General features: G+C 44.4%; 1 protein-coding gene across 1 annotated transcript; it reads right to left on the bottom strand.

Moving 5' to 3' along the window:
- Window positions 1–359: 359 nt before the first annotated feature.
- Window positions 360–27594, bottom strand: LOC124289009 (putative amine oxidase [copper-containing]). Its single transcript, XM_046725607.1, has 4 exons — window positions 27489–27594; window positions 12112–14007; window positions 11075–11282; window positions 360–1681 (listed from the first exon to the last, which is right to left on the bottom strand). The coding sequence occupies exons 2-4, from the start codon at window positions 13995–13997 to the stop codon at window positions 1382–1384; spliced, it is 2394 nt and encodes a 797-aa protein (XP_046581563.1). The 5' UTR covers window positions 13998–14007; window positions 27489–27594; the 3' UTR covers window positions 360–1381.
- Window positions 27595–27663: the final 69 nt, after the last annotated feature.

Raw genomic sequence — 27663 nt, forward strand, 5'->3', positions numbered from 1 at the left:
CTAATCAGTGCGATGAAAAGAGGTGATAGATTTTTAACGGAACTGTTGAATCATCCTACCACAACTACCTGCTTCTATCTACGTAATGCCTGAAGTGCAGCCTGGTGTGTTTGGTCATGATAAATAGGTGGTCAAACTCCTCTCTGGCATCCGTCTCCTGCTCAGCATCCCATACATCTTATTCAGCATGGCGTGATATCATTAAACCCCTGACACTCACTCACTCAATCACTTCTCTGGCAGAACAGTACATATCAGGGTTTAGTGTTATTGTACTTTTAGATGTGTAACGTATTCGGCTTGTCTGTAAATAGACTGTAATTTCACACTTGAAAATAAACTGAGAAAGGGGGAACATAAAGTATGGAAAGTGGAGTTTATTTCCGGATAATACATCCTTCTCATACACGAGAGACCGTATAAGGAATCTGATTTATCTTGCCTCGCACATAAATGTCGTTTTCTGATTGGTTGAGCGCTCTGCTATTATTTTCAATGTACCCCGCTTACAAGCGAATAACAGTTTCTATGTACCCCGCTGGGAATGCCGAACTCATTTGGTACTTCATAGTAATTCTTTATCTCGAATAACATTGAATCACGTATGATGTGCGGAAATTACCGATGGAAGGGAGGTAACTCTAAATTTGTTTTTCCTGTCGCCTGGTAGTCCATACTATGATCTAATACCCGTGCTTGAAACAGTTCAAAATTACCATTGAGGTGTTCGGTAAGATAAATACGTTGTTCACCGGTCCCTCGGGGCCCATGGGTTGATGTACCCTCGATGTTTCAGGGAACATAAACTAACATCGAGGGTACATCAGCCCATGTCCCCCTCGAGACCAGTGAACAACTAATATAGTCTATTGACAACAAAATTGATATCCATAATGTATATGATCAACATGTGAACAGCACTGATGGAGTTCTTGTCAGTAAAAGTATAGTTTCAAACATGCAATAATGGAAACGAAGGAAGCATACGATAGGAGAAAATAGTCATATACATATCAAAAATTATTTTCAACAGTACGTCTGTCTGTCAGTCACTTACCATAACAGTCTGGCGTTGTTGTATCGATTGTACAAAGCAGCCTACGACAGTGGCGGCGTGACTTGTCTTCTTTAGACGAGGCAGGATCCGTTTATCGTGGTTCGAATCCTAGATTCTCCCTGATTATGATTCTTGGTTTGTCTGCACCAAACCTGTGCTGATAGACTTCATCATTTCCCTCATGAAACTAACGCTCCGTAGTAAATCGCTCACACACGTTAGATATGTGGACAGACATGGATAAACTAAGAAGCAAAATCCTTTACAGTAAAAATCTAATGTTGTTGTTCTCTAGATGGAAACATCTGATGAACATTTATCATCCTACACCTCAATTGCGCACGACGGATTCCGCTCCACCATGGCGTCATAGTCTGGAGTTTTAGGGATGCAGCGTGGCTTCTCCGCATTACCGTATCTCACCACCCGGGCGCCCTTCTCGGGGTGGTGGCTGTCTTTATACTCCACCCTGATGGAGTCACGTGACTGGGAGGACGGGCACTCCTCGAAGTAGTTGTAAGGAAGCAGTGCAAAGCTGAGGTGGGCCCCGGGGGTGGGGGTAATGGGCATGTCCTCAGTGTGGGGGATGTGATGGATGCCCATGCTGATCCAGGCCACCAGGTCCTGAAAGAAACATGGGTGCAGTTTGGTTTTGACAAGCTACGCAGAGTTTCCATTTATAGGAGGACAAACCGTTTGTACACATAAAGTGATGTCTCCTTTCATATCAAGTCCAGAATAGAACAGTTGCATTAATAAATGATGCACATGAGTATGAATCAAGTACCACCCTCTTGTTGTTTGTGATAAATACGAAAACATATTTGTACATATATGTCAGACTTTTAACAGTTTTCTGCGTTTACAGAAAGTGGACGCTTTGGTGCATATATTTGACACACCTTAGTATTATCGCTATCTGAAGATGAGGAACTAGTACCAAGATACTCATGTGTATCATATTCACCCTAGGTACATGTAAATGACAAGCCTTTAACCGTTTTCTATTTCTACAGATAGGATGCTTTAGTGCACTTTCTTGACGAATATTATACCATACTGAGTCAAAAAAGAAACTGCACAAAATGTAATTTGAAAAATAATTAATATTTTTTCTCTGATGATACATCGATGTATCCGAAATGGGATCCCTATCTTTCGACTCTAGAAAAACGTTAGCAAAACCCACTCAAACCCATCCATTCGTCGTGCAAATGACGTTAGTGCCAAATCAGGTTTTGCACGTGCAGTCGATCACGTGATCTTCACATCGAAGTTTTCTTCATATGCACGTGTTTGCATTGGCCTCAAGAATTGAAAAAAACACTTTTAAACCACATTTCTAACGGTACTTGAAATGCCACGATTGTCAAATGTGCAACGTGAACGTGCCGTTGGCATGTTGCAAGCGGGAAGATCAGTTATTGAAGTCGCAAGAGCAATGGGATGCAGCCGTCGTACTGTGTATGACTTGCGAGGTCGTCTACAACAAACTGGCACCACTTCTGATCGCCCAAGGTCGGGTCGTCCACGTGTGACGTCACGAGCAGAAGATCGTCAAATCGTCCTACGTCACCTACGTGACAGATTTCTGCCGGCTACACGAACCAGGTCTGAAATGTTTAGAGGTCGACTGTCCTCACAGACCATTCGAAATCGGTTGCGGGCTGCCAATCTCCATTCTCGACGTCCATATCGTGGGCCAATATTGACGCCGTTTCATCAACGTCAACGTCTGCTGTGGGCCCAATGTCACCTCCGATGGACCCAGAGAGACTGGAATCGAGTCGTCTTTAGCGATGAATCCAGGTTTACCCTCAGATTCGCGGACGGCAGGCATAGAGTCTGGAGACGACGTGGTGAACGTTATGCCCAATGTTGTGTACAGGAAGTCGACAGGCGGAAGTTGCATGGTGTGGGGTGCTTTCTGTGGGAACAACCGTTCCCGACTTCTGGTCATCCGTGGAAACCTGCTGCTTACCCCTGAACTCGTTCCTTTCATGGCGGCTCATGGCCCAGGTCTACAGTTCCAGCATGATAATGCTCGGACGCATACCGCGATGTTGACACTAAATTTCCTTCAAAACGCTCAACGGAATCAACGGAATCAACGTCATGGACTGGCCATCGAGGTCCCCTGACCTTAATCCAATAGAGCACGTTTGGGATGCACTTGGGAGAAGGCTTCGTGGTCTTAGGAACCAACCTCAGAATTTGCAGGAACTTGGCGCTGCCTTGCAAGAGCAATGGCGCAGAATCCCCAACCACGTGTTCACAAGCATCAGGCAGTCGATGAGGAGACGGTGTTTGGCAGTGGTGAATGCGCGGGGCGTCCATACACGATATTGGACTGAGAAATTTCGCATTTATATTCTTGTGACTTGACATTCTGTATACCCATGTTTTGGAACGGCGGTGTAGCCTAATGGAACTGATTATGGCACTGTCAGTGTATCGAGTACATCACACAGATCTCAGCAATGAAATAATAACAATTTAACCATCTTACCATCTCTTGTTCTTTTATAGTGCCCTGAAGAAAGAATGTGAAGTTTCTTTTTTGACTCAGTATATTACTATTGGAATATACATTCATGTGTATTATGTTCATATTCAATGTCTGTATATGCCATGGGATGAATAAAAAGTTTATAAAAAAAATACGAAAACAGGACATATTTTTGTATATGCTTTGTAAATCAAATTCCGCTTATTAAAAAGGTAACTGTAACATAATTGACACTGATTACAACAAAAACAAAACTGCAATTGAAAGTTAGAAACACTTTACTTGAGAGGAATACACAAAAGCGTCATCATCGAAACAAAAAACGAGAGCATTTTCACCATGACTTCTCCACCAATCTGATTGTCACACACAGTTCTGAATAACGACTGTTGTGACTGTTTCAACCATCACTGGCGACCAACCTCTCACTGATATCTTCCTCATGCTGATTTTTCAAGTCACAAGTTCACAGGAATCCTCCTCCTTTCCTTGCGGAATGTCTGCGTCAATTCCTGAAGATGTGGAATAGGAGGCTCTCTAGCTTGAACATGTCGTCCAGTACTGTTCGAGGCTCTCTAGCTTCAACATGACGTCCAGTACTGTTCGAGGCTCTCTAGCTTCAACATGACGTCCAGTACTGTTCGAGGCTCTCTAGCTTCAACATGACGTCCAGTACTGTTCGAGGCTCTCTAGCTTCAACATGACGTCCAGTACTGTTCGAGGCTCTCTAGCTTCAACATGACGTCCAGTACTGTTCGAAGGCTCTCTAGCTTCAACATGACGTCCAGTACTGTTCGAGGCTCTCTAGCTTCAACATGACGTCCAGTACTGTTCGAGGCTCTCTAGCTTCAACATGACGTCCAGTACTGTTCGAGGCTCTCTAGCTTCAACATGACGTCCAGTACTGTTCGAAGGCTCTCTAGCTTCAACATGACGTCCAGTACTGTTCGAGGCTCTCTAGCTTCAACATGACGTCCAGTATTATTCGAAGTTATTCAACGGGCTTCATATCGGTGCTCCTTGCGGGCCATGGTAACGTTTCTATTGTGTTGTCCTTTAAATGGGCCGTGACGGCTCGAGAACGGTGAGGTCCAGCTTTGTAGAACGACTGGTTGGGGATGGTTATCAGAAAATGGCACGACGGCGGTATCCAGTACTTCATGTCGATAACGCTGATCACTGAGTGTCCTGTGTACTGTAATGAGATCCAACGGTTGAGTGGACTTTGTGTGTGTGTACCGCCAGTGGTTACGTTCGCCTTTATCATCGCATCACATGCTGTCATTTTCTGGATGGTCTTGTCCAAACTCGATTATTTACAGCCCCGCGTTGCGTTGGGCATACAAACATTGACAAACAAACAAACATGTGCTTCCTGTATCCTAGGGTGTGACCGCCTACAACTGGAACATTGCCCTTGAATTCATATGGTGCCTACAATTAAGGCTGATGAGTATAATTTAACGAGGTGTCAAATAAGAACGACCTACACCCGAACCATTAAACTGAAGAAGAACCGTGTGTGTATTCCCTGATACATGCCTTGAGTCCAGTTTCTAACTACGTGTATAAAAACAAACTGCAATACATATGGTCGAGTAAGGGCAACATATATATGGCGGTCACTATTGCTGCGTTGGCGAACAGTTTGAAAAACGGATTCAAACACTTCTCCATATGGAAATTGGGGAACACTCCCTTGGTCACCGTTGCAGCTGACTGCTATGTCCATGACCTACTTAACAGCTGTATAGAGACATGTGGATGTGACTTCTCCAGTACATTGTCTCCAGATTGACTCTTTCCCTTCCCTTGTGAAAGAGCTACGGGTGCAAAGGCACCTGGATCATGCTCGTGTGTCACGGAGGTAGCTGGGCGAATGTCACAGAGGTAGCTGGGCGAGTGTCACAGAGGTAGCTGGGCGAGTGTCACAGAGGTAGCTGGGAGAGTGTCACAGAGGTAGCTGGGCGAGCGTCACAGAGGTAACTGGGCGAGTTTCAAAGAGGTAGCTGGGTGCGTGTCACAGAGGTAGCTGGATGAGTGTCACAGAGGTAGCTGGGAGAGCGTCACAGAAGTAACTTGGCGAGCGTCACAGAGGTAACTGGGCGAGTTTCAAAGAGGTAGCTGGGTGCGTGTCACAGAGGTAGCTGGATGAGTGTCACAGGGGTAGCTGGGAGAGCGTCACAGAGGTAACTGGGCGAGTTTCAAAGAGGTAGCTGGGTGCGTGTCACAGAGGTAGCTGGGCGAGTGTCACAGAGGTAGCTGGGAGAGCGTCACAGAGGTAACTGGGCGAGCGTCACAGAGGTAACTGGGCGAGTTTCAAAGAGGTAGCTGGGTGCGTGTCACAGAGGTAGCTGGGCGAGTGTCACAGAGGTAGCTGGGCGAGTGTCACAGAGGTAGCTGGGAGAGCGTCACAGAGGTAGCTGGGAGAGCGTCACAGAGGTAACTGGGCGAGTTTCAAAGAGGTAGCTGGGCGAGTGTCACAGAGGTAGCTGGGCGAGCGTCACAGAGGTAGCTGGGCGAGTTTCAAAGAGGTAGCTAGGAGAGCGTCACAGCGGTAGCTGGATGAGTGTCACAGAGGTAGCTGGACGAGTGTCACAGAGGTAGCTAGGAGAGCGTCACAGAGGTAGCTGGACGAGTGTCACAGAGGTAGCTGGGCGAGCGTCACAGAGGTAGCTGGGCGAGCGTCACAGAGGTAACTGGGCAAGCGTCAAAGAGGTAGCTGGGCGAGCGTCAAAGAGGTAGCTGGGCGCGTGTCACAGATGTAGCTGGGTGAGTTTCAGCTCTTCCGCATTGATACCCAGTTAAACATTGAACAGTGTCAAACCTATTCAACCAGTCAACCCAGTACACATGACCCAATAGTCGACATTACATATCTGACAAGTGTGTGTTCAGGGCCCCGTTTCACAAAGCTGTCGTAGCGCTACGAATGCGCTAAGTCTGTGTTACAGTATAGGAGGTACGACAGTCGTAGTGCTACAACTGCCGTAAGTCTATGTTACAGAATATGGGGGTATGACAGCCGTAGTGCTACAACTGTCATACAACTGTCATAAGTCTGTCATAAGCCTGTGTTACAGTATAGGGGTACAGTATGCTACAACTGCCATAAGTCTGTACAGTACAGGGGTATGACAGCGTAGTGCTACAACTGTCATAAGTCTATGTTACAGTATAGGGGTATGACAGCCGTAGTGCTACAACTGTCATAAGTCTGTGTTACAGTATAGGAGGTACGACAGTCGTAGTGCTACAACTGCCGTAAGTCTGATGTTACAGTATAGGGGGTAAGACAGCCGTAGTGCTACAACTGTCATAAGTCTGTGTTACAGTATAGGAGGTATGACAGTCGTAGTGCTACAACTGCCGTAAGTCTGTGTTACAGTATAGGGGGTAAGACAGCCGTAGTGCTACAACTGTCATAAGTCTGTGTTACAGTATAGGGGGTATGACAGCCGTAGTGCTACAACTGCCGTAAGTCTGTGTTACAGTATAGGGGTATGACAGTCGTAGTGCTACAACTGCCGTAAGTCTGTGTTACAGTATAGGAGGTACGACAGCTGTAGTGCTACAACTGTCATAAGTCTGTGTTACAGTATAGGGGGTATGACAGTTGTAGTGCTACAACTGCCGTAAGTCTATGTTACAGTATAGGAGGTAAGACAGCAGTAGTGCTACAACTGTCATAAGTCTGTGTTACAGTATAGGGGTACGACAGCAGTAGTGCTACAACTGTCATAAGTCTGTGTTACAGTATAGGGGGTATGACAGTCGTAGTGCTACAACTGCCGTAAGTCTGTGTTACAGTATAGGGGGTATGACAGTCGTAGTGCTACAACTGTCATAAGTCTGTGTTACAGTATAGGAGGTAACAGACAGACAGTAGTAGTGCTACAACTGTCATAAGTCTGTGTTACAGTATAGGGGGTATGACAGCCGTAGTGCTACAACTGCCGTAAGTCTGTGTTACAGTATAGGAGGTAAGACAGCAGTAGTGCTACAACTGCCGTAAGTCTGTGTTACAGTATAGGGGGTATGACAGTCGTAGTGCTACAACTGTCATAAGTCTATGTTAGGGTATAGGAGGTAAGACAGTAGTAGTGCTACAACTGTCATAAGTCTATGTTACAGTATAGGGGTATGACAGTCGTAGTGCTACAACTGTCATAAGTCAGTGTGTTACACAGTATAGTGCTACAACCGTCATAAGTCTGTGTTATGACAGTCGTAGTGCTACAACTGTCATAAAGTCTATGTTACAGTATAGGGGGTATGACAGTAGTAGTGCTACAACCGTCATAAGTCTATGTTACAGTATAGGGTCATAAGTCTATGTTACAGTATGACAGTAGTAGTGCTACAACTGTGTTACAGTATAGTGCTAGTGCACAACCGCCGTAAGTCTGTGTTACAGTATAGGGGTACGGCAGCAGTAGTGCTACAACTGCCGTAAGTCTGTGTTACAGTATAGGGGGTATGACAGTCGTAGTGCTACAACTGCCGTAAGTCTGTGTTACAGTATAGGAGGTAAGACAGCAGTAGTGCTACAACTGCCGTAAGTCTGTGTTACAGTATAGGAGGTATGGACAGTCGTAGTGCTACAACTGTCATAAGTCTGTGTTACAGTATAGGGGGTATGGCAGTCGTAGTGCTACAACTGTCATAAGTCTGTGTTACAGTATAGTCTATGTTACAACCGTATAGGAGGTATGACAGCAGTAGTAGTGCTACAACTGTCATAAGTCTGTGTTACAGTATAGGAGGTATGACAGCAGTAGTGCTACAACTGTCATAAGTCTGTGTTACAGTATAGGGGTACGGCAGTCGTAGTGCTACAACTGTCATAAGTCTGTGTTACAGTATAGGGGTATGACGGCAGTCGTAGTGCTACAACTGTCATAAGTCTGTGTTACAGTATAGGGGTATGACAGCAGTAGTGCTACAACTGTCATAAGTCTGTGTTACAGTATAGGAGGTATGACAGTCGTAGTGCTACAACTGTCATAAGTCTGTGTTACAGTATAGGAGGTACGACAGTCGTAGTCGTAACTGTCATAAAGTGCTACAACTGTCATAAGTCTGTGTTACAGTATAGGGGTATGACAGTCGTAGTGCTACAACTGTCATAAGTCTGTGTTACAGTATAGGAGGTACGGCAGTCGTAGTGCTACAACTGTCATCAGTCTATGTTACAGTATAGGAGGTATGACAGCAGTAGTGCTACAACTGTCATAAGTCTGTGTTACAGTATAGGAGGTATGACAGCAGTAGTGCTACAACTGTCATAAGTCTGTGTTACAGTATGGGAGGTATGACAGTCGTAGTGCTACAACTGCCATAAGTCTGTGTTACAGTATAGGAGGTATGACAGCTGTAGTGCTACAACTGTCATAAGTCTATGTTACAGTATAGGAGGTATGACAGCCGTAGTGCTACAACTGCCGTAAGTCTGTGTTACAGTATAGGAGGTAAGACAGCAGTAGTGCTACAACTGTCATAAGTCTATGTTACAGTATAGGAGGTACGGCAGTCGCAGTGCTACAACTGTCATCAGTCTATGTTACGGTATAGGAGGTATGACAGTCGTAGTGCTACAACTGCCGTAAGTCTATGTTACAGTATAGGAGGTATGACAGCAGTAGTGCTACAACTGTCATAAGTCTATGTTACAGTATAGGAGGTATGACAGTCGTAGTGCTACAACTGCCGTAAGTCTATGTTACAGTATAGGAGGTACGGCAGTCGTAGTGCTACAACTGTCATCAGTCTATGTTACGGTATAGGAGGTATGACAGCAGTAGTGCTACAACTGCCGTAAGTCTGTGTTACAGTATAGGAGGTATGACAGTAGTAGTGCTACAACTGTCATAAGTGTATGTTACAGTATAGGCGGTATGACAGCTGTTGTGCTACAACTGTCATCAGTCTATGTTACGGTATAGGAGGTATGACAGCAGTAGTGCTACAACTGCCGTAAGTCTGTTACATCAAGTAAGTCTATGTTCCAGTATAGGGAGGTATGACAGTCGTAGTGCTACAACTGTCATAAGTCTATGTTACAGTATAGGAGGTATGACAGCAGTAGTGCTACAACTGTCATCAGTCTATGTTACAGTATAGGAGGTATGACAGTCGTAGTGCTACAACTGCCATAAGTCTATGTTACAGTATAGGAGGTATGACAGTCGTAGTGCTACAACTGTCATAAGTCTATGTTACAGTATAGGAGGTATGACAGCAGTAGTGCTACAACTGCCGTAAGTCTGTGTTACAGTATAGGAGGTAAGACAGTCGTAGTGCTACAACTGTCATCAGTTTATGTTACAGTATAGGAGGTATGACAGCCGTAGTGCTACAACTGTCATCAGTCTATGTTACAGTATAGGAGGTATGACAGCCGTAGTGCTACAACTGTCATAAGTCTATGTTACGGTATAGGAGGTATGACAGTAGTAGTGCTACAACTGTCATAAGTCTATGTTACAGTATAGGAGGTACTGCAGTCGTAGTGCTACAACTGTCATCAGTCTATGTTACGGTATAGGAGGTATGACAGCCATAGTGCTACAACTGCCGTAAGTCTATGTTACAGTATAGGATGTATGGCATTCGTAGTGCTACAACTGTCATAAGTCTATGTTACAGTATAGGAGGTATGACAGTCGTAGTGCTACAACTGCCGTAAGTCTATGTTACAGTGTAGGAGGTACGGCAGCCGTAGTGCTACAACTGTCATAAGTCTATGTTACAGTATAGGAGGTATGGCATTCGTACGATAGCTTTATGAAACTGGGCCCAGGACATTTTAAATTTAAAAATCGGAATTTCTTGTGGCATAGTTACATTTCCGTAACCATTCTTCGTAACCGTCCGTAAAGATAATGTATAATGTACAACAATGTATGACTTTTGACGTTTAATGAAGATTATGTGACGGCAAGTGTTTAGGTACGTGTGAGCCCTACTAAATGATTCAAGATTTTGGCGGCAGTATGAGGATATTAGAGTTTATATTGTTTACAAATAAGACAGATTTGATCGCTCGAGAAGTCTCGGAAGAGAGATATTTTCAGAAGAGTTTCTGGAAATATATGTGATAATGCAATATTTGACGTCACGTGCGGATGATGAACTTTCAAATGGGATACCTATCTGGAAATACTTAGCTGGGAATGCCAAATTCCACCCTGTGTCTTTACCTGTTGTGGAATCAAGAACAGATCTAGAGACATATAATTGGGACACATCCTGGAAAGTGCACCAACAGTTAGACATGCTTCCCTTTCTTAACGAAAACCTAATGTCAGCATTGATGATTTAAGGAGATCCATACATACATGTCATGGAGTCAGTTTGGTGGGATATCGAAACTGGTATTCTCTGGCTTTGGCATGTTTAAAATGATTCAAATGTATGTTACTTACTGCTGCTGTCGCCCTGTTAAGCCATGATTATATTTCTATGGAAATCACCTTGTAGTAATGGTAAGATTTCCCAATCATTACCTCGTCAACAATGTCTTCGTTGTCAGCATAAAACGACGTAAAGTTGACTGTGGGTTCCATGGTATCGAACATTCCATAGACGGAGCTGGCATCTCTTTCGTCGTCCTTGAACTTGGTAACAGTCATCTGGTTCCTCGCCCAGTTAATAGCTGGCTCATTACCAATGTCCTCGGGGATTAGCACCTTGGACATTCCGTTCACGTGGATTCTGGGAGAATACAGAAGAAAACATGAATACCCACCTAACAAATATATGGATGACTCATTACCCTAATTATCATATGTAAAGTTGTTGCATATTTAAACTATCGGGTTCGGGGGGAACCACAAAAATCGGTACATTGACCAATTTTGTCCACTTCACCTCCTTCCGATTATCAACTGGCAAAGTGAGCTGTTTAAACTAGACAATGCCATACCACCCACAGCTGTTGACTTCCTGAATAATTCCCGCGTCAGTGTCTTGGAATGATATTCCACTCCGCATCTGAACCCGAGAAAGCATCTGTGAAATGAACTTGATAGACGTGTACGTCAGCGTCAACGTATGCCACAGAGAAATGCACAACTGACGTACGTGTAGCAGGAATCCCACAGGACAGAATCCGTACACATAGTCATTGAAAGCCCATGAATGGCCACTCCTATCCGTGCGTAACTTGCTCCAGTCAAATTTAATGAAGTGTGCAAATATATAACATATTTTATATTTGGGATTACACTCTCTTGTGCAAATATAACTGAACATAGTAATGCAAGTTAATTATTTTTCCCTAAGGCTGTATGATTTTCTGGTTGATTGATATCATTTTTCTATTTTGTAAAACGCATGCCCAATACATTACATCTTCACACAATAAGTCCTTGACCTTCAGATGTCTGAACACTGCTCACTTCAGAAGTGTATTGTTACACACGTGATACCAACAGTGACACTTATGGTTTCAGAAAAAACATGTATCAAACAAAACACAAAGCACTCCGAGGGATAACAAGTGCAGGGTGAAACTACTAATACACATTACCAAAGCTCGTACCTGTAAGACTTGATTGCCCCGAATTTGGTGGGATTGTCGTTGTTGTGGAACACGTGATATTTTGGCTTCTCAAAGTTGAACTTGAAGGCTGCATCCATCTCTGCCCTCTTGAGAGAACGCTCATACTTGATTTGGTAGTACTTGGAGTTAGGGTCGTCTGTCGTTTGTGAGTTGGGGGAAACGTCACGTGATATGTCAAGAGTTTCGTATCTGTTGGTCTGTCCATGAATGTCAACGTCTGCTTTGAAGAGGAACAGATGGTGATGAATACTACCAAAGGTATTTTGCTTCAGTTGGAAGCCATATGGATCTTCTTTGGGGGTATAGAAAGAGCCGAATATATACCCAGTCGATAGAACTCGAACCTCCATAGCTCCGCTTTGGTGGAATATAAAGTCCATCACATAATCATAGTTTACAACGGTCAAGATACTTCTAAGAATTAAGACATTGTCCTCCATTCCGGAATAGAAGCCACCCTCAACCTGGCTGTATGAAAGATGGCGACGAAGAGGAATTCCTTGGTTCAGTTCAAACAGACAGAAAGCTCTCTGAAGAACAACTGGCTCCTCGGAAGTTTCACCCAAATAGGAATAGTTGAAGAATGTACTCGTCTCTGGACAGTCCGCACCAGGAACCAGAGATTGGGAGTGGGTGCCAATGAGAGCACCACTATCGATGAAATCAGCACTCCGTGTAGCAGAGTTATTGGACGCATAAAAGACAGCTATCTCTTGTAGGCCAACTTCATATGCAATCCTCTCATTGTTGAAGCGGATGTCGTAAATTTGTGGACCACTTAAAGTGGACATTCTGAAGTTGAAGGCCCACTGCATGTATTCCACGTGGCGATGGTGCACACTGTATCGCTTACCGTCAGGTTCGTACATTCGGGGAGGTCTCTGTGGCTTCTTTGGGACAGGCTCACCTCTTCTGTGTAAGGAAGATTTCAATTCCTTGACGTTTTCGGGGAATGGTATCTTGGATTTTGGGATTGAACCAGCTCTGTACTGGGTGGCGAGGTCATCCAGACTGGAATACTCCTGATCAGCATATACTAGTTTTTCAATATAGAAGTTTGCAGGATCTTGGGAGTGGACATTTGCAAGCATCAGTAGATCAACAGGGTTAAGGTCGTAATACTCAACGAAGTGACTTGTTGATAACCACATCTTCCTCACTCTCGATTTGCTAATACCAGAACCCACAGGTGTTGGGTAAAAATTGAGGCATCTGTCTCCACAGTCTGTAAATGTGGCACCATAACTCTCCTTCAAAATAAAACCAATCTTTTTGTCTACCTCTCGGAACAGGTTCGTGTAGAATGCTCCATACTCCACGTATCCTATAGGTCGGAAAGCATATGGAACCGGATTCAAGCGGCCAGGAACCGTCAACAACTTGCAACTGTTGGGGTTAGGGAGAGGACCAACAATATATTCTTCTGACACTGGCGGAACAGCGTCTCCTCTAAAGATCACAATTCGAGCTTTCCTTTCTGGTTTAGGTCCGGACCCACTTAAGTAGGCCAGTGCTTCTGATTTCAGTGGTGGGTGAAGATCTGACACATATATATAGCTGACGTTGACTGCAGCTTTATCGGGCTTCTTGAGGTTTAACTGCGTCTTCAGGCTGTACAGGTAGTCCTGGATGGCTTTCAGCTCCTTCACGGTAAGGTCATCATACAGCCCAGGTTCCTCTGCCTCAGATGTGTCAATATCGGGCTTCCCAAAACTTTCTCCACAATCATCCGCAGCCTGGCGTTCCTTCATCATGGAGACGGCAATAAGAGCCACGACTAATGCCAGAGCTATGAGAAACAAGGCTATAGCCACACAGCGCCATCTACCGATGCTCTTGCAGTATTTCTTGTGGAGTTCAGTCATGATACTTGAACTGAAACAGTTAGGAAAATGTTAAGAGTGGAAAATTGTCCGATAGACAACACAAGGCAGCCTCTAATTGCCTGAGGGCCAACGAAGTGCAACGATGGGCAGACAATGGACATAACGGACAATCGCTGAGAACAAGGCCAACGGGATAATATTTATTATTTACAGCTGCAAAATCAGATATTTTCTTAGCTAAAACTTTGAGCCTTAAAGTTTTTAATAAAAACCCATTTAGCAATGTATTTTTTAGGACTGACAATATATGTATTCAACATTCTGAAGCCATTTCGTTTCTCAAGTCTCCAAGACAACAACCTGATGAACAGTGAGGGGCAGTAACTGGCAACAACGGATACTGATGGACAGTGAGGGGCAGTACCTGGCAACAACGGATACTGATGGACAGTGAGGGGCAGTAACTGGCAACAACGGATACTGATGGACAGTGAGGGGCAGTACCTGGCAACAACGGATACTGATGGACAGTGAGGGGCAGTACCTGGCAACAACGGATACTGATGGACAAGGAAAGGGCATTTAATGAAAACAACATAACGACAATCTTTCCAAGAGTTGTGAATAACATGGATGCCTTATGTTATGGACAAATTGGGAATACAAGTCAATCTGAAATTGACCAATGCTACACCAGTCCTCACGTCCATGTTCAGGGTTTTATTTCACTTCCAGCCAGAACATGTTATATACGAACTCTGTAAGAGTGGGGCTATACCAGCGTTTTCAATACCAAGAGCCAGCACTACCTCATGTCTGTACACAACGCTGGACATAGAGTAGAGCACTACTCCATAAGTCTCTACACAACACAAGACACAGGGTGGAGCACTGCCCCATAAGTGCCTCTACAACACAAGACACAGGGAAGAGCACAGCTCCATAATTCTCTCTACAACACAAGACACAAGGTAGAGCACAACTGCATAAGTCTCTCTACAACACAAGACACAGGGAAGAGCACAACTCCATTAGTCTCTCTACAACACAAGACACAGGGTAGAGCACAACTCCATAAGTGTCTCCACAACACAAGACACAGGGAAGAGCACAACTCCATAAGTCTCTCCCCAACACAAGACACAGGGTAGAGTACTACTCCATAAGTCTCTCCAAAACACAAGACACAGGGTAGAGCACAACTGCATAAATCTCTCCACAACACAAGACACGGGGAAGAGCACTACTCCATAAATCTCCCTACAACACAAGACACAGGGTTGAGCACAACTCCATATGTCTCTCTACAACACAAGACACGGGGAAGAGCACTACTCCATAAATCTCTCCACAACACAAGACACAGGGTAGAGCACAACTCCATAAGTCTCTCCTCAACAAAAGACACAGGGAAGATCACAGCTCCATAAGTCTCTCTACAACACAAGACACAGGGTAGAGCACAACTCCATAAGTCTCTCTACAACACAAGACACAGGGTAGAGCACAACTCCATAAGTCTCTCTACAACACAAGACACAGGGTAGAGCACAACTCCATAAGTCTCTACAACACAAGACACAGGGTAGAGCACAACTCCATAAGTCTCTCTACAACACAAGACACAGGGAAGAGCACTACTCCATAAGTCACTCTACAACACAAGACACAGGGTAGAGCACAACTCCATAAGTCTCTCCACAACACAAGACACGGGGTAGAGCACTACTCCATAAGTCTCTGCAACACAAGACACAGGGTAGAGCACTACTCCATAAATCTCTCCACAACACAAGACACAGGGAAGAGCACTACCTCATAAGTCTCTCCACAACACAAGACACGGGGTAGAGCACTACCTCATAAGTCTCTCTACAACACAAGACACAGAGAAGAGCACAACTCCATAAATCTCTCCACAACACAAGACACAGGGAAGAGCACTACTCCATAAGTCTCTCTACAACACAAGACACAGGGTACAGCACAACTCCATAAGTCTCTCCTCAACACAAGACACAGGTAAGAGCACTACTCCATAAGTCTCTCTACAACACAAGACACAGGGTAGAGCACTACTCCATTAATCTCTCTACAACACAAGACACAGGGAAGAGCACTACTACATAAGTCTCTCCACAACACAAGACACAGGGAAGAGCACTACCTCATCAGTCTCTCCACAACACAAGACACAGGGTAGAGCACTACTCCATAAGTCTCTCTACAACACAAGACACAGGGTACAGCACAACTCCATAAGTCTCTCCTCAACACAAGACACAGGTAAGAGCACTACTCCATAAGTCTCTCTACAACACAAGACACAGGGTAGAGCACTACTCCATAAATCTCTCTACAACACAAGACACAGGGAAGAGCACTACTACATAAGTCTCTCCACAACACAAGACACAGGGAAGAGCACTACCTCATCAGTCTCTCCACAACACAAGACACAGGGTAGAGCACTACCTCATAAGTCTCTCTACAACACAAGACACAGGGAAGAGCACAACTCCATAAGTCTCTCCACAACACAAGACACAGGGAAGAGCACTACTCCATAAGTCCCTCTACAACACAAGACACAGGGTAGAGCACAACTCCATAAGTCTCTCCTCAACACAAGACACAGGTAAGAGCACTACTCCATAAGTCTCTCTACAACACAAGACACACAGGGTGAGAGCACTACTCCATAAATCTCTCTACAACACAAGACACAGGGAAGAGCACTACTACATAAGTCTCTCCACAACACAAGACACAGGGGTAGAGCACTACCTCATCAGTCTCTCCACAACACAAGACACAGGGTAGAGCACTACTCCATAAGTCTCTCTACAACACAAGACACAGGGTACAGCACAACTCCATAAGTCTCTCCACAACACAAGACACAGGTAAGAGCACTACTCCATAAGTCTCTCTACAACACAAGACACAGGGTAGAGCACTACTCCATAAATCTCTCTACAACACAAGACACAGGGTAGAGCACAACTCCATAAGTCTCTCCACAACACAAGACACAGGGAAGAGCACAACTCCATAAGTCTCTCTACAACACAAGACACAGGGTAGGGCACAACTGCATAAGTCTCTTCAACACAAGACACAGGTAAGAGCACTACTCCATAAGTCTCTCCACAACACAAGACACAGGGTAGAGCACTGCCCCATAAGTCTCTCTACAACACAAGACACAGGGTAGAGCACAACTCCATAAATCTCTCCACAACACAAGACACAGGGTAGAGCACTGCCCCATAAGTCTCTCCTCAACACAAGACACAGGGTAGAGCACTACTCCATAAGTCTCTCTACAACACAAGACACAGGGTAGAGCACTACTCCATAAGTCTCTCTACAACACAAGACACAGGGAAGAGCACTACTACATAAGTCTCTCCACAACACAAGACACAGGGAAGAGCACTACCTCATCAGTCTCTCCACAACACAAGACACAGGGTAGAGCACTACTCCATAAGTCTCTCTACAACACAAGACACAGGGTACAGCACAACTCCATAAGTCTCTCCTCAACACAAGACACAGGTAAGAGCACTACTCCATAAGTCTCTCTACAACACAAGACACAGGGTAGAGCACTACTCCATAAATCTCTCTACAACACAAGACACAGGGAAGAGCACTACTACATAAGTCTCTCCACAACACAAGACACAGGGAAGAGCACTACCTCATAAGTCTCTCCACAACACAAGACACAGGGTAGAGCACTACCTCATAAGTCTCTCTACAACACAAGACACAGGGAAGAGCACAACTCCATAAGTCTCTACACAACACAAGACACAGGGAAGAGCACAACTCCATAAGTCTCTCCACAACACAAGACACAGGGTAGAGCACAACTCCATAAGTCTCTCTACAACACAAGACACAGGGTAGGGCACAACTGCATAAGTCTCTCCTCAACACAAGACACAGGAAAGAGCACTACTCCATAAGTCTCTCCTACAACACAAGACACAGGGAAGAGCACTAACTCCATAAGTCTCTCTACAACACAAGACACAGGGTAGAGCACAGCTCCATAAGTCTCTCTACAACACAAGACACAGGGTAGAGCACTACTCCATAAGTCTCTCCACAACACAAGACACAGGGAAGAGCACTACTCCATAAGTCTCTCTACAACACAAGACACAGGGTAGAGCACTACTCCATAAATCTCTCCACAACACAAGACACAGGGTAGAGCACTGCCCATAAGTCTCTCTCCTCAACACAAGACACAGGGTAGAGCACTACTCCATAAGTCTCTCTCTACAACACAAGACACACAGGGAAGAGCACTACTCCATAAATCTCTCTACAACACAAGACACAGGGTAAGAGCACAACTACATAAGTCTCTCCTCAACACAAGACACAGGGAAGAGCACTACCCCATAAGTCTCTCCACAACACAAGACACAGGGTAGAGCACTACTCCATAAGTCTCTCTACAACACAAGACACAGGGTAGAGCACAACTCCATAAGGCTCTCCTCAACACAAGACACAGGGAAGAGCACTACTCCATAAGTCTCTCCACAACACAAGACACAGGGTAGAGCACTACTCCATAAATCTCTCCACAACACAAGACACAGGGAAGAGCACTACTACATAAGTCTCTCCACAACACAAGACACAGGGAAGAGCACTACCTCATCAGTCTCTCCACAACACAAGACACAGGGTAGAGCACTACCTCATAAGTCTCTCTACAACACAAGACACAGGGAAGAGCACAACTCCATAAGTCTCTCCACAACACAAGACACAGGGAAGAGCACAACTCCATAAATCTCTCTACAACACAAGACACAGGGTAAAGCACAACTCCATAAGTCTCTCTACAACACAAGACACAGGGTAGGGCACAACTGCATAAGTCTCTTCAACACAAGACACAGGGTAGAGCACTACTCCATAAGTCTCTCCACAACACAAGACACAGGGAAGAGCACAACTCCATAAGTCTCTCTACAACACAAGACACAGGGTAGAGCACAGCTCCATAGGTCTCTCTACAACACAAGACACAGGGAAGAGCACTACTCCATAAGTCTCTCTACAACACAAGACACAGGGTAAGAGCACAGCTCCATAGGTCTCTCTACAACACAAGACACAGGGTAGAGCACAGCTCTATAGGTCTCTCTACAACACAAGACACAGGGTAGACCACTGCCCGATTATTCTCTCCACAACACTCTACCAAGGGAAGAGCACTACCCCATAAATCTTTCCACAGAACACACTGGGTACAGCAACGGTCGCCTTGGCTGTTTTAAAAATGAAACACAATTATTGCTGTCTACCTTGTCTGAGGTGTATTTTCTTCCGATCTCAAAGCATAATACCTCTCAATTCGGTTACGTTATAAAATATTATCGATCGTTAGCTGGTAGGCTTGTTGCTTTGAAACAAACTGGACACAACTGACTGAAATTTGGCACCGTCCAAACAGTGTGGTTATCAGGATTAAATGGAAACCGTGTTGTTGATTACTGAGCTTGAAGTACCTGCTGTCACACTATGTGGTGTAAATATATCCATTTCAACACCTGCGTCCTTCAACGGTCTCTGGGAAATGTATCTTCACTTACTTTTTTTGTTTGGGTTTTGGGTGGATATAAACAGGGCCAATACATCATTCCTAATGTTACCGGTGTCTTCGAGATAATGTTTCATGTTTGATCTCTACAGGCTGCTGCATCTGTGAATCCCATAAGAATTAACAACCTTTCATCCGTAACGTGACTGTTTTCGTTCCAGTGTTTTAAACTTTGTTCCAAAATGTGTATATGTACTTAAGATATATGTACCATAAGATGCAGATTCTGAACTCTGAGCAACAATGAGACATCTGTAAGTTTGTGAGTTTCTCCTCTGAGAGTCATCCCTTCCTTTCAGATTTCGTATACACTCGACTAAATCCCAGGTAACATTGCGTTCTTGCAAAGGAGTATTTAAATCAAACAAACCATGCACAACCTTTGTGTGCTGTTCACACTTCACATTCCCAACAGTCATAACTAAGCCAGGGCAGATTAAATGAGTTTCCTGATAACCGGCATGCTGCAAGCCTCATTCTTTGTTGACGTGGGTGACCTATACAGGATCAGTCGGAATTTTGATTTTGACACCAATACCGAACAATCGACTAATAGCACGAATCCGGATCTTTTCAAATACTCGTTCTTTGATACTGAGAGGGCTAAGTTTTAAACTTGCCTTACATTCATGGACACCTCGTGTACACCTCACTGCTTATCATTTATTTGATCATTTATCATGTCAGCAGCGAGAGGATCGTCAAGGATCTGTTGGCACTGATAATTGATAGAGTGCAGTGACCAGTACATCCAATGTTTCACTGTCTGTGATTAGCAGACTATGGAACGGGTACCAACAAACCATAAATTTCGAGGATATACTCTGCCTAGGGCATGTCGGGTCCAAGACAAAGTGATCGATCGAATGAGCCGAAACCCAGCTTTACGAAATCTGAGGTCAAACACAGGGTTACATATGCAGTTACTCACAAACCGTCATATTCCCAACAGATACCCGTGCTGGACGGCCGGGAGATGCGTCGTTGCTCATAAACCATCATATTCCCAACAGATACCCGTGTTCAACGGCCGGGAGATCTGCCGTTCCTCACAAACCGTCATATTCCCGACAGATGCCTCGTTTTGGACGGCCGGGAGATATGTCGTTCCTCACAAACCGTCATATTCCCAAAAGATACCCTGTGTCCGGCGGCCGGGAGATGTGTCGTTCCTCACAAAGCATCATATTCCCAACAGATACCCGTGTTCAACGGCCGGGAGATGTGTCGTTCCTCACAAACCATCATATTCCCAACAGATACCCGTGTTGGACGGCCGGGAGATGTGTCGTTCCTCACAAAGCATCATATTCACAACAGATACCCGTGTTGGACGGCCGGGAGATGTGCCGTTCCTCACAAACCGTCATATTCCCAACAGATGCCTCGTTTTGGACGGCCGGGAGATGTGTCGTTCCTCTAAAACCGTCATATTCCCAACAGATACCCCGTGTTGGACGGCCGGGAGATCTGTCGCTCCTCACAAACCATCATATTCCCAACAGATACCACTGGTGTACAGAGTTTGGGTTATCGTCGTAGCTCATGTGTCATGTTTTCGGTCCAGAATCTCTGTACACTTTCTTGATATATACTTGCCATTAAGGCTCACTAGTATAAATATAGCCACTTACTTCAAGCAACTGTTCTGAACTACAATTTTTACAAAATATTCCATTCAGTTAAAGGTACTGTTTACACATGAACTGATGTATTGTAAAACAAATTCGTAACGTTGAAATGATTATTGTCGTGAGTTCAATGAATGATAATAATCAGTGAAAATTGGCAAATTCGTAACAAACCTTTACACCAAAACGCAGATGTTCACATGCACGATATTTGCACATGCAGCAATTTGATGTATGATCCTCGTGGAATTCATCTGCATAAGGTTTGCAGTTGCTTAGTGGAGAAATCCTCCTCGATGTAACCTTAACATATAGTGAGCGTTTTAAACGAGTCTAAACTTTGGATGGGAAGTATACGTGGTCGTGTGGTGACGTCAACCTAAACGTGAGGCCTCGCGACAGATCCGCAGAATGATCAACAAACCCTAAAAGCACCACTGGATGTATGGAAAGATCTTTGTTCGCAAATGTTCAACTAACAAATATTTCATAAATAATTTCATGATTATTTACATCATCAGGAAATAAATCATCCAATATCAACGCACACTACTGTGATATGAGAAATATCCCACAGCAAGAAGTACATATACAATATAACAGAACCTAGCTTCATATAACTGTGCAGATTTATGAAAGATTCTGAGTGATCCAAGCGCAGGAAGTGTGTGCTTGAGTCCTTTCAAACACCAGTGAGGAGAATATTTCGTCGGACAGTGATGTACATATCTGACTTCTGGTTTAGTGGTACTGAATCTGCCATATGTGTTATGTTATTCTGATGATTGAAAACACGTGTCACATGGATTCAATGAGGCCTTATCACGCTGACATACATATAGTCAACAGCACTACACACTGTCAACCATCAACTACACACTGTGTCAACCATCAACTACACAATGTGTCAACCATCAACTACACAGTGTCAACCATCAACCTTCAACACAGTGTGTCAACCATCAACTACACAATGTGTCAACCATCAACTACACACATGTGTCAACCATCAACTACACAATGTGTCAACCATCAACTACACAATGTGTCAACCATCAACTACACAATGTGTCAACCATCAACTACACAATGTGTCAACCATCAACTACACACTGTGTCAACCATCAACTACACAATGTGTCAACCATCAACTACACAATGTGTCAACCATCAACTACACAGCCAGTACAGTTCATGCACCCCTTGTGACTACAGTGGAAAACAGTGTTGCGACAATGTTGGCACATGGTTGGACTAATGCAATGCGGCCAACATTAGTGGTGTGACGATTCACCGATACGCATCGATGTATCGATCCATGGGCCGCCGATACAAAGGTTTACATCGCCGTATACCCCGATACTTCAAACGGGCCACGATACATCGATGTTTTACTTTGAATATTGCCGAATCGCGATATCTGTCAAGAAAGAAAGACTTACTTTTGTTTGATGATTAAAATATACTGAACAGCAAAAGAAACGCAAGTTTCGAAAAAATGAAATTTCATGAAGGTAAGCGTTAATGTTTATGGAACGTTCATGGTAAAGTGACGTAATGATCCCAGATGAGATGATGTCATGCAATTTGACGTCCATACGAACCATTGGCACAAACACGCCAACAGTGCAGAAAAACCATAATTTTAGCACGTGCGTCGACGGTTCTGGATGGAAAGCATGCATTTCACTCTGAGGTATTCGTTATAAAGGTTTGTTGCAAAAAACAGTTCAGTATTGACGCTAGGAGGTGTACACGCCACACAAACGATACCTAGACTAACGACTGAGCAGAGGGGAGTGGCCATTGGAAAGTTGCACAGAGGTAGCTCTGCAACCGCTGTAGCTAGGAAATTGGGCTGTCATCTTACCACATTACACGACTTGCTCAACGTCATCAGCAAACCGGGGTTGCTGCTGATCGTCCACGTACCGGATGGCAACGCGTGACAACTCATACGCAGGATCAGTTCATCCGGGTCACTCATCTAAAGAACCGAACTCAAGCAGAAACAGTAACAGCAGCCTTAGTTCTTAGGTCAAGTGGAGCAGTGTCCAGTGATACGATTAGGCGTCGTCTTCGGGCTGCTGGAATCCACTGCCGACGGCCATATGTGGCGCCAGTTTTGACACGTCAACAACGCCAGCAGCCCTCACACAGCAACGGTGTTGATGGATCATCTGGCTCAGAACAACGTTAACATTTTTCCATAGCCGTCTCTTTCCCGGATATGGCTCCCTTTGAACATTCTGGGACGAAATTGGACGGTGGATTGGGGCAGGTAGACAGCCACTCACACTTGTACAATTGGAATACAGATTGGTGTTTGAGCGGAACCAGTTGCCTCAGGCAGTCTTTCAGACTCTAGTGAACTCAATGAGGCCACGTTGCGCGGCCTGTGTGCAAGCTCAAGGTGGTACGCGCTACTAAAGAGACTGTCACTTTTCGCGTTCAGGGGTATCTCCATTTGACGGACTGTGATCAATTTGAACTTATTGCAAATCAATGTCAACAGCCACTTTCAACTGTTAAATTGACAGTGTTTTCTATAGAATAAATGATTAGACATGATTTTGGTTGTCTTCTATTAAAAAACTGGAAAAAAGCCAGACTTGCGTTACTTTTGCTGTTCAGTATATATACTTATATATTAAGTAAACGTTTTCTCGGAAATTCTTGCATCAAGAACTGTGTCAGACATAGCGCTGGCATGTTATTAACATTTACAAAGACCGTGTATAAACTTAATTATCTCGTTTCCGAATAAGCATTGAAAAACGCTGGCGGAATTTGACGAAATACTTTAAAATGGTTTTATTTTGATCTTAAGGTCTTTTATTGTTGGTGTTGGAATTATATCGTGATACGTATCGACCCTTATATCGGGATTCGGTATCGTGATACGTATCGTATCGCCACCCTTATATCGGGATCGTAGCGTATCGTATATCGCCACCCTTATATCGTGATACGTGCATCGCCACCCTATATATCGGGATTCGTAATACACTTATATCGTGGCGTATCGCCACCCTTATATCGTCGTGTAGCGTATCGCCACCCTTATATCGTGATACGTATCGTATCGCGACCCTTATATCGGGATTCGTATCGTATCGCAGCTTCAGTGCAGAATACTTTGGCAATATATCGTCGTGACTAAAATTGCAATGTCGTGATGTATCGTATCGCAGGTTGTATGCCAATACCAGCACTAGCCAACATTGGACCAGCATGATTGACTTCTGGGGAAACATTTTACACCCATATCACCTTTCAGTGTTGGACCAACGTTCAGCATGGCATGAAGTCAACACTGATCCAATAACAGTGTGTTTCTCAGGTTCACAGCTATAACTGGCATGTCAAGGACGTGACGCAAGGCGGCAAATACATAGTTACATAAACCCACAGGTATCATCAACCATAAATAGCCGTTTTTGTGGTTTAGAAAATGAAACGCAACCGATAAAAGGGTTGTCGGTAAACGGAATGAGGCAGTGGAATAGCTTTGCTGCAAGTGTGTATTCTGAACCGTTGAATAGCGTTAAACAGAGGTACTTAAGGCTTGTGAAATGTTTAGTTGTTGATTCTCGCACTCTGTGTAACTGGCAATTATTCCCTGTTTGTATACAGGTATTTCTGTATTATACAGAGTACTGCAGTCAGTGGTCCCGTGCTGATTCCAGGGTTTAACCAACACGATAACCAGGAACCAGTCCGTCAGAGAACACACAGCACCGAAATGTCATATCATGAACAACTGTATTCTATCGTTAACTAACAGCACCGAAATGTCATATCATGAACAACTGTATTCTATCGTTAACTAACAGCACCGAAATGTCATATCATGAACAACTGTATTCTATCATTAACTAACATTCACAAATCACTACAGAAGTATCCCTATTGTAGTACTGAACAAAGTGGTAGTAGAAACAGCAGTGATATAGCAACAGAGACAGTGGTGAAAATATGCACGTTTCAGCAACTGTATTAAACCTGGAAATCAGGCCTAGGCAGGGTAAAATGATCATGACACAATGCTGGTCTTCAGGTAACGTGACATGCCACGTAGATGAGAGGCAATAGCCAGCCTATAGAGCCACAAAGAATGTCTAGACTTTTCTACAGTACCAATACTATCCGACACCCTGGCATGAGCCCCTGCAGTACATTTCTACAGTACCAACACTATCCGACACCCTGACACCAGCCCCTGCAGTACATTTCTACAGTACCAATACTATCCGACACCCTGGCACCAGCCCCTGCAGTACATTTCTACAGTACCAGTACTATACGACACCTTGGCGCCAGCCCCTGCAGTACATTTCTACAGTACCAATACTATCCGACACCCTGGCACCAGCCCTGCAGTACATTTCTACAGTACCAGTACTCTACGACACCCTGGCACCAGCCCCCTGCAGTATATTTCTACAGTACCAATACTATCCGACACCCTGAAACCAGCCCCTGCAGTACATTTCTGCAATACATTTCTACAGTACCAGTACTATACGACACCCTGACACCAGCCCCCTGCAGTACATTTCTACAGTACCAGTACTATACGACACCTTCGCACCAGCCCCTGCAGTACATTTCTACAGTACCAGTACTATCCGACACCCTGACACCAGCCCCCTGCAGTACATTTCTACAGTACCAGTACTATCCGACACCTTGGCACCAGCCCCCTGCAGTACATTTCTACAGTACCAGTACTATACGACACCCTGACACCAGCCCCCTGCAGTGCATTTCTACAGTACCAGTTCTATACGACACCTTGGCACCAGCCCATCCAGTACATTTCTACAGTACCAGTACTATACGACACCCTGGCACCGACATCCTGACACCAGCCCTCTGCAGTACATTTCTACAGTACCAGTACTATACGACACCCTGACACCAGCCCCCTGCAGTACATTTCTACAGTACCATTACTATACGACAACTTGGTCCACATGTAACACTTCGCGTGTATAGAGCGTATAGAGGTGGGTTCTGTCTCTGACAGTCACTTGTCAAAGCTGATCTTTCTTCTGAATATCGATCATGACATATTTTTCATTGAAGAATATGCTTTCGGACGTACTGTCTCCATGCTGCAGGCCCGTTATAGTACAAATGTCAGCTGAGCGAGGCTTTTATGAGAGGCGTGGTGCGTCTACGAGATGCGTGGTGCGTCTACGAGAGGATATCCATTATGATACTGTCATTGAGACTGATTCAGGACGGCCATTATAGCTGCCATAGTGGGGCTGTCTCTAACCACGCCCACCAGTCTCACAGTCCAGCCCAACGTTATTGTCCTATTGTTGACAGCAGCATTGTTAGCCAGTGTGATATTCCCACTACACGTGTAAGGACGGCCACAAACACGATGTGCCACCGGCTGGAAACACCCTGATATGTCTGCTCACCTCGCTGTCGTCTGAACCTGAAACCCCTCTTATTCCTGAAGTACATGTACATGTTAAAGTAAGTCTGTGTCAGTATCTTCAGTGTGTGAGCTACCAAGTCAGTATCACAATGGTTAAACGTTCCGAATTGTACATGCATACGAGGGAGGGTGAAAGTACTATACACTTCCCCTAATGTGCATGCAATTATCCAAGGGTGCAAGTAGGATGAGCTTCCCATATTGTACATGCATATCTCGAAGTGTGAAAGTAAGATACACTAAGGTTCAGGTTTTCATAAAAATCGCCGATAATAAAAACTATAAACTTGGAAACTGGATATCAATGTTATCAACACACCGAAACACCACACACCTAACACACACCTATCAAAATGTAATATTGCAGCAGCATCGAGTAATCGCTTCTTATTCGTTATACTTGAAGCCACCATCAACCATTAGTACTGGCAAGAAGGGAAACTGAGTATGTTCTCTGCGGGAGTTGTTTACCTCGGGTTTTTACGTGATGTGCAAGTGTTATTGTGATCAATTGTATTACTGCGCAATATGTGCAATGTAAATTGACGGATTATCTACTGCATTAACGGCTACCAATTAACGCTAATAAACGGCGGCAGTGCAATACCCAGTGTTAGGCTGTGAACATCAATACCCCTTTACAAGAAATGTGCTACATCTGTACATCTTAAGCTTTACACTGCAGCAACGTAATGAACTGAAATGAACAAAACATAATGATTATATCACTAAGTAGCACATCTTTCAACGGGAAGTGAAGTGTTGAAATTCTGTTTAACATATTCTGGAACTGACAGTATTACCTTGTTCCGAGCAGTGATGTTCTCCTTGTCACGGTAGCGATACCCTCCTGGGAATGACACCAGGAGCTGCTATATAGGTCACGCACCAGACTGAGGCTATGGGTGTAATATTAGTTGTTATGTTGTCAGATAGGTGCTGGGGGCCGGGCGCGGTGTTTGTATACATATACACAGG

Source organism: Haliotis rubra, unplaced genomic scaffold (genome assembly GCF_003918875.1).
Source record: "Haliotis rubra isolate DU_JTF1 unplaced genomic scaffold, ASM391887v1 Scf43, whole genome shotgun sequence".
In the NCBI taxonomy this organism is placed as follows: Eukaryota; Metazoa; Mollusca; class Gastropoda; order Lepetellida; family Haliotidae; genus Haliotis; species Haliotis rubra.

Excerpts from the sequence above, each read along its gene's own strand:
- LOC124289009 (XM_046725607.1), bottom strand. The coding sequence starts at position 13,997 with ATGACTGAACTCCACAAGAAATACTGCAAGAGCATCGGTAGATGGCGC. Across the intron at positions 11,283-12,111 it reads GGGGCAATCAAGTCTTACAG|AATCCACGTGAACGGAATGT; the intron begins GTACGAGCTTTG and ends GTATTCTCCCAG. Across the intron at positions 1,682-11,074 it reads ACGAAGACATTGTTGACGAG|GACCTGGTGGCCTGGATCAG; the intron begins GTAATGATTGGG and ends TGTTTCTTTCAG.